The 9,144-nt window shown below is 43.1% G+C and overlaps 1 protein-coding gene across 1 annotated transcript; it reads left to right on the top strand.

The window, feature by feature from the left end:
* Nucleotides 1-568: 568 nt before the first annotated feature.
* On the top strand, nt 569-8,665 carry LOC308286981 (acidic mammalian chitinase-like; the record flags this gene model as incomplete). Its single annotated transcript, XM_080728102.1, has 11 exons — nt 569-602; nt 2,781-2,810; nt 2,902-3,106; nt 3,203-3,259; nt 3,342-3,492; nt 4,264-4,394; nt 4,521-4,641; nt 6,068-6,250; nt 7,885-8,010; nt 8,094-8,232; nt 8,361-8,665. The coding sequence occupies exons 1-11, from the start codon at nt 578-580 to the stop codon at nt 8,663-8,665; spliced, it is 1,473 nt and encodes a 490-aa protein (XP_080584228.1). The 5' UTR covers nt 569-577.
* Nucleotides 8,666-9,144: the final 479 nt, after the last annotated feature.

Here is a 9,144-nt window from a genome sequence, read left to right as displayed (position 1 = left end):
TCCTTTGGGGCAAGGTCACTTGTCACCCTGAGCCGTCTTACTAGTAATAGGAGATTGTCCTCTATGGACTGGAGAAAATGAGAATAGGTAAACAAGTAAAAAATATAATAAAGCCATTACTGATAATTACTTATAATGTGCAATACTGTACATGTCGGAAGCTGGGACTAGATAAGTATTAATGTATGGTTATTTGCGTCCAGTACGGTATTATCCTTTAACCTCGAAAAGGTTAAATTAAAACTTCCACAAATGTCGTTTTTGAAGGCATGCAAAAGTGTTATCTTGTGGAATGTGTAACAATTGTTGATAATGATAACTTTTATTTGACTTCTATTTGTCTGAAAATCATATCATTATTGAATGACAGTTGAAAGTTATCAGCACAAGTAATGTGCAGTAGCAAAGCCAGTGGAAAATAGAAAGGGCAACTCCTGACCAAGCACATGAATGTGGTGACTCACTGACTGCTGATCTGACATTATAAGGAAGCCAGATCAAACATGGTTACTGATATGGAGAGGAATGGACCCTATATAAGAGGCTTCTGGCCTTCAGTTAGTTGTACAGAGGCAACATGGGCAAGCTTCTCATCTGCGTTGGTAAGCTGAGAATTTGCTTAGAGGAAATTAATGCTAACTTGAAACAGAATCTATTCTTCTGATCCAATGCATTGTTCAACATTATGATTCATATGATACATAAAGGCTAATCTATATTTGATATTAATACATATCTTTGGAAATGATTCTAATGAGTAAGATGTTATTTATTTATTAGTACATTGTGAAAAGATCTAGCCACTCTTCTATTAACACATTTAAACTGGAAAAGCATCTTTGTCCTTTTAGATTTTACCTATATATATTGTCACAACAAAAGTTCTTAAAAAAACTTTTCAGATTTAGAACAGTGGTTCTCAAAAATAGCAGATACAGTATATCACAGCGCATCACTTCGTGCCACGCTGCGAGCTTGTACATCTGCTATTTCTTTAAGGAGTACTGCCCCACTAAAGCTCAGTCAGAATCTCCCCTGCAGGGTTAGTGGTGTAAAGCAACTAAGTACATTTACTCAAGTACTGTACATTGACTGCTTTCAGTCATTGTACAGTGGCAAATATTGTACTTTTACTCCACTCCAATTATTTGAAAACTTTAGTTATTGGTTACTTTGTAGTTATAGATTTTGATTGTTATTACAAAACATATAATTAACCACTTTAGCCAGCCCTATATACCTTTAGGCCGATCTACAAGCTCACAATGCATCGCAATGCAATGCATTGTCAGCTTGTAGATCTGCTATTTTCAAAAGATGTATTTGTAAAAATGTGTGAAATGTGACATTATGCATAACTAGAAGCTGGGCGGCCCAGCGTCTAGTCGGCGACCTGGCCAACTCGGAACAATGTAAATAGGGAATGAATGCCCCGCCCTTTAATGCAAACCCCATTATACCTGTTGTCATAGGACCCGTTTTGACCATCTGTTTGCCTGTGTCCATTTATGCCCATATATGGAGATATCTGTTATCTGTCTGTCTGTCAGCGTCCATTTTATGTCCATATATGGAGATCACTGCAGATATAGTTCTGGGTCCATTTTATGCCCATATATGCCCATATATGGAGATATCTGTCTATTTGCGTCCATTTCACGCCCATATATGGAGATCTCTGAATCTGTCTGTCTGTGTCCCTTTATGCCCGTATATGGAGATCTTTGTGATTCTGCGTAAATTTTATGCCCATATATGCCATTTGCGTCCATTTTATGCCCATTTATGGAGATCTCTGTATCCGTCTGTCTGTGTGTCTGTCTGTGTCCCTTTATGCCCGTATATGGAGATCTTTGTGATTCTGCGTAAATTTTATGCCCATATATGCCATTTGCGTCCATATGGGTCCATTTTATGCCCATATATGCCCATATATGGAGATATCTGTCTATTTGCGTCCATTTCACGCCCATATATGGAGATCTCTGAATCTGTCTGTCTGTGTCCCTTTATCCATTTTATGCCCATATATGGGGGCATTCATTTTATGCCCATATATGGAGAACGCGCGTGCCCGTGGGACGAACGGTTCTCATATGGGGGCATTCATTTTATGCCCATATATGGAGAACGCGCGTGCCCGTGGGACGAACGGTTCTCGAGATACGCGGATTACCTACATACATACACACTCACAGAGATTTTTTGTTGACTCATGTGGCGTAGGCTACGTGATGTCAGAGCCTTTTATGAAGTGATGTCACAATGAGTCAGAGCTTTCGCCGATTTCCTCAGAAACAGCCTGATGTCAACAATCAACCCCGCATAAGGAGATTCCGAACGTTTCGCGCCGGTTCGGGAAAACCGCGCGTCGGGTCGGGTCGAGACCCGGCACTGCACTCCGTGCCGCGGCGGGGAACGCGCGTGCCGAATCTGAAGCCGGTGGGACGAACGGTTCTCGAGATACGCGGATTACAGACACACACACACGCAGAGACTTCTCGCATTTATAGATAGATGAGTACTTTCTACTTTTGTTACTTTAAGTACATTTTGATACCAATGCTTTTGTACTTTTACTCAAGTAAATGTAGATTTACAGACTTTTACTTGTAATACAGTATGTCTACATTGCAATACAAAACCACCATGGCCGAACAGGGATTCCATCTGGAAAGAGCGATATTACTTTGTGTTCACATGCTGGGTATGATATGAAAGCTACGGACCCCCTCTCTCTCTCCTTTATTGACTCTCTGCTTTTATCTCGCTTTCTACAGGGCTGGCTCTCCTGCTGCACGTGCAGCTAGGTAAGACTTTGTCCACTTGGTGTGTGATACTACTCTGCTCTCAAAAGGCAGAATGAGAAAGTAACATCTCATAACTGTGTCTCTTGTATAGGATCCTCCTACATCCTCTCATGTTACTTCACCAACTGGGGACAGCACCGTCCCGGTAGAGGCAGTATGACGCCCAAGGACATTGACCCGTGTCTCTGTGACCACCTCATCTATGCCTTCGCTGGAATGACAGCAGATCACCAGATCACCACCATCGAGAAGAACGACGTGGAGTTCTTTCAAGAGTTCCAGGCTCTCAAGAACCAGTGAGATACGCATGCACGCATGCACACATGCACGCACGCACGAACGCACACACGAAGGTGTGAGAACTCAGAGTGTTTGTTCTTTGTTTTTTTCAGGAACAGTAACCTGAAGACCATCTATGCCATTGGTGGATGGGGCATGGGCACCACACCGTGAGTATACAACAAATCAATTACTTAGGAAGCCTCAGAAATGGGTAAAAAAGCACTCATATGATTATCTCTCTCTCTAAAGGTTCGTGAACATGGTGGGCAGTGCCGCTACCCGTCAGACCTTCATCAACAGCGTAATCAAGTTCTTGCGTCAGTACGACTTTGATGGTTTGGATATCGACTGGGAGTACCCATCTGGAAATACCGTGGAGCTCTTCACTGTCCTGTGTCAGGTCAGCCTTAAGTGGAAGCAACAATGATGCCCTCTGCTTTGTCACAACTGTATGATAGTTATGAAAATATTTCTCAATGCAAGAATACGCTTAAAGAAGACAATAATTGAATGAGTCTCCAGTAGGATACTCGAAGAGTTTCCATTGAGTCTCCTACTGACCGATGACCCGGTCATCAAATGATTGGCTGAGGAATGCGACAAAATAAATAAATCATGGATGAATTGATAGAAAATACGTAATTTTTGAGGGGGTGGACTAATCTTATGGTTTAACTTAATGCAAAATATGTAATGATTATTTCAGGAATATACGGTACAGTACATTCAGATGAGACTGTATTCATCCTGCAGGAAACTCTTGAACTCCCAAATCAGAGTTGGGAAACAAAAAGAAAAAGAAAATACACAACAAGATACAAGTAGAACTAGAATTAAGCGCTTCACAGGGCACATATTATCTCCATCAGGTTGGGTTGCCTTGTCTCGTGAAAGAAGTGTGAATGTGATTTTGGACGTTCACTGTGTGTCCACAGTCAGTTTCTATGAGTTAACTTCCTGCCTTACCTGTGGGAATTAAGGCCATCCACCGGCCTTACTGTCTGGAAGAGTAAAAAAAAAAAACATATCAGATGCATGAGAGAATCTATATTGCTAAATAGAAATCCCTAAAAATTTGCAACAATAATACATAGAAGTCAGAGTGAAATAAATAAAGCCATCCTTGAGGATAATACTGACACTGTCACCATCCCTGTGTCTCACTCTGCAGGAGATGATGGCTGCCTTTGAGGCTGAAGGCACGCAGACCAGCCGTCCTCGTCTGATGCTCACCGCTGCCGTCGCTGGTGGAAGGATGAACATCGACTCTGCATACCAGGACCAGATTCCCAAGCTCGGAGCGTCAGTATAGATGACACACAAAAACACATATTAATCACTGAGCACATGATATGGGATTAAAGCACTAGCGGGACACTTCTTTAGCAACCTTAAAAACTTTACTCCTGATGTCCTTTCACCATGCAGCATCCTGGACTACATGCATGTGATGACCTACGACTACCAGAGTGGTGACACCCTTACAGAGAACAGCCCCCTGTTCAAGGACCCAGTTGACAAAGGATGGTACCGTGAATACTACAATGTGGTGAGTTAAAGTGCGGGTGCCATGATTTATTCCCCCTAGTATAAAACATGATTATCAACTTTTATGATTATACTAGGAGGAAGATTTTTTCCAAAAAAGTGTACAGAAAGAGTTAAAATTATGTTTGTATGTGGCCACACCCCCAGTTCATTAAGTATGCCTGGTTGTCATGGTGGGTGGTGACCCAGCTGAAGTTAGCTACACCCCAGCTAAAAACCCAAATAAAAAGAGAACGCATAATTGCTCTTAAGAACCACACCAGGGGGTCTAATGAAGTACTGTCAACCTCCTAGACACATGAAAACCAGAAAAAGTACAAAACTATGGCACCACCTCTTTAAGTTGTTCCTCTATACCAGAGGTTCTAACTTTTTTTTTTGGCTCAAGTCACCATCCATGGCACCCCTGAATTACATTGATACTAGCACCTTACATTCATGTCATATTACGGTACGTTAATATGTAAATCTTTCCCCCTGAGATACAGTGTGTCGCGAGGAAAACCTGAGACAGTATCCATTTCCATTTAGGACAGGTTGAAAAATAACTTGGTGAGACACTCTCCATAAATAGCAGCTCTACAAGCTCACCGGATTGCAGGCTTGTAGATCGGCTATTTTTGGTGAAGAGCTATAAACTCTTTTTGACTATTTTGAGAAACAGTTTGAAATATTTCAAATAGCTGATCTACAAGCTCACAACGTGTGGATGCAGATCAGCTATTTTAAAATGTTTTTCAAAATAGTCAAAAAAAGGCAAAGAAGTTTGGGGAAGGCATGGACAAAATGTAGATTAAAAAAAAATGCGCCAAGGAAAGTGCAACTTAAGTCTGTTTTACTCTGTAGGGTCTGAGTAACTGAAGTGATATTGATAAAGTCCAAATTCAAGTATGGACTTGAGAAACCCTGGTCCATACATTTGTATGGTTGCGGATGAATATCTGTATTGTATAGATAGACCACTTCAGTGGTCCGGGGACCACCAGTGGTCCTTGAGGGGGTTCCAGGTGGTCCCCAGCTAAATGATGGAGAGTAACCAAATGGACCCTTATAGATCTTTAACTCTTAAGAGCATAAAATGAAACCAAATAGACCCTTACAGGTCTAATTACAATTCATTTTGCACTCTCAAGAGTTAAATTATTGTTTAACATCTGCATTACTTAATTTACAAGAAGTCTACACAATTAGAGAATGTGTAGACATTTTTGGTAAATGTTTGCCTGTTATCTCTTCAATGGTACCAACATCAATACAGAAAGGAATCATGGACAGAATCGTGTCCAACGATTAAACAATATTTTAGGTCTGAGAGGCTAAATCAAATGGTGGTCTGTGGCTCAAATGCCAGATAAATAATGGACCTTGATATGAAAAAAGGTTGAAACCCATTGTTATAGAATGTAAAGAATGGTTGCTGTCCATAGGACTGGACTATGAACTACTGGAAGAGCATGGGCGCCCCAGCTGAGAAACTGCTGGTTGGATTCGCCACCTATGGTCACAACTTTGGTATTTCCGGGGGCCAAACTGCTATTGGTTCTTACGATGCTGGTCCTGGACCCCGTGGACCCTACACCCTGAACACTGGATTCTGGTCCTACTATGAGGTACTTATTTTGGGCTGATGTTCACCTATTTTCACAGATGGTTCGCCAATTATGAGAATGCCCACAAATCAATGCTACAGTATAGGGTTCAAGTGGCTAAGTGGTGTGTACGTGCGTGCATCCATACATGCGTGCGTGTGTGTTTGTGAATAAATGAATGAGACCCATCCCTTACGGGATTTTCTAAAACGGCTAGTTCCATTCCTTGATTCTGATTGGCTGGTTGCTGTGGTATATGAGACTACCAGTAAGACTCCCTAATCGGGAGATAAGCGACCGTTGGTCGCTTATCTCCTGTCACACTGCTGACATCAGTATGACATCACACCGTACACAAATGACCCTTATATAAGACCGGCATTATCTACCGACAGATTAGTAACAAGATGTCAAAATCGTTGAAGGTTGAATCTCCAGATATGGAGATAACCAACACTCCATACTATATGGAGATAACCGACGAATCTCACTAAGTCTGACCTCACAAGCCCCATATTTGGACACGAACAACATATCAACAACAGTATGACATCACACCGTACACAAATGACCCTTATATAAGACCGGCATTATCTACCGACAGATTAGATGCAAGCAGGATCTTGACTCTGACACAACTCATCGGCTCATAAGCTGGTTCTCCCTCCATATATGGAGATAACCGACGAATCTCACTAAGTCTGACCTCACAAGCCCCATATTTGGACACGAACAACATATAACTCCATATATAGAGACATAGCTGCTGACATCAGTATGACATCACACTGCTGACATCAGTATGACATCACACCGTACACAAATGACCCTGACGGCACACACCAAGCTGTGTGATGTCATACTGATGCGGAGATATGAGCAGGGCAAAGGTGTGACGTGTGACATGTGACCGACGGACGGACGGACGGACGGACGGCCGGTGGAGGTTTTGATACTAAACTGCGACCTGACGGTCGCAATAACCCACACCTTGAATCAGTTTATATCAAACCCAGGTGCGTTATTTCTTTCCACAGTGTTCCACAGTGCACCAATTATCTGCACCTGTGTTGTTTCTGCTGCCTGGCCGGGAACTACTTTCTTGCAGAGCAGACCTTATAGTGTATTATTAGTGAAATAGAACAGTTTTAATTGGTACATGTCTATGATTTTCATGTTGACATATTGTGACCGTTTTAGAAAAGCAATAAGCCACGTGAGGCTTGTGGTTACCGGGGTAGTATACACCGGCTGAGAGGGTTGGAAACACTCGACTGCGCCTCGTGTTTCCCAACGCCTCTCAGCCGGTGTATACTACCCCGGTAACCACTCGCCTCTTGTGGCTTATTGCTTTATTAAGGCACCGAAAACATCAATATACAATATCACATCCACTTCTTGGAAGTAGAAAACTGCACAAATGAATGAATGTTTGTTTAATACAGAAATAAATACATCACGTACAGTATATGTTTTCTTTGTGTTTCTAAGTATTATTCATACGAACATCTGTGTATATGAAGGATCTTGTTGAATTTCCTTATTTATATTCTGACTTACCTTCATTTTCTTCCTCACTGTTGAGGAAGCTCAAAATTCTTGCATTGCTAGGCTGTATTGTGCATGCATGTGACGATAAATCTAAATCTCTTCAGATTTGCGACTTCATTAACACTGGAGCCACTCAGGCCTGGGATGCCGTCCAGGATGTGCCTTATGCCTACAACCTCCAAAGCAGTATCTGGGTTGGATATGACAACCCCAAGAGCTACCAGATCAAGGTGCAACATTAGTATTGTTCAGATTGGTAGCCACTATCTACTGTTTCCGCGCCTTTTTTTTTAACCACTTGATCCGTCTACAGGCTGACTGGCTGAAGAAGAGTGGTTTTGGTGGAGGTTTTGTCTGGAGTCTGGACATGGATGACTTCAGCGGCACCTTCTGCAAAGCTGGAAGATTCCCACTGATTAGCACCCTGAAGACTGGCTTGGGAGCCGGAGCTGGTAACATGCATCTCACACTCACACACCTACAAAACCAAATGCATGTTTAATATTTCTACACAGACTCCATCAGAATTACATCTCCTGACTTACAGTATTATCCACGTTGTCCTCTATCTCTAATACAGGCTGCACATCTCGCCCACAACCTCTGCCACCATTCCCCAAGCCCCAGCCCCAGCCCCAGCCACAGCCACAGCCCAAACCTCAGCCCAAACCTCAGCCCCAGCCCCAGCCAAAGCCCCAGCCTAGTGGAGGTGGTGGTGGAAGCAGTGGAGGATCTGGATTCTGCGCTGGCAAGACTAGCGGACTCTACCCAGACCCCACCAACAAGAACCACTACTACCAGTGCTCACAGGGACGGACCTACCAGCAGAACTGCGCTGCTGGCCTTGTGTTCGACGCCAGCTGCAACTGCTGCAACTGGGCTTGAACAAGGTCATAGTTCTACATTGTCTAAATGCTGGGCAATCCCAAGACCATGCTGTCTCACGATTGCTGATAGAAATAAAATAAATGGTGGGATTCAAAACAACCAGGAACTCCTATAAGTAAATGTCTTATCTGCCTTTCCAATCATTATGTCTCCACTTGATTGTTGATACAATCTGAAAACTTTCAAACAGACAATGTTTTTGGAGCGGTGTGCAGCACGAGCTCCCTGTACGTGGCTTTGTGTGTCCAAGAGTGAAAAATTGTGTTGGTCAGCACGGCGGGATCTGCGCATGCGCGCCTTTTACCATGCGCACGCACGCACGCACGCATGCACGCACGCACGCACGCACGCACGCACGCACGCACACACACACACACACACTCACTTAGTCAAGAGATAGAGCAGCAGCAGCTCCACACAGACGCACGCAGTGAAGCCTATGTGTCGGCAGCACGTTCTCTCCAAGCCTGCATTCC

Source organism: Nannobrachium achirus (assembly GCF_963921795.1).
Source record: "Nannobrachium achirus genome assembly, chromosome: 6".
In the NCBI taxonomy this organism is placed as follows: Eukaryota; Metazoa; Chordata; class Actinopteri; order Myctophiformes; family Myctophidae; genus Nannobrachium; species Nannobrachium achirus.
This window is presented reverse-complemented; position numbering and strand designations above follow the sequence as displayed.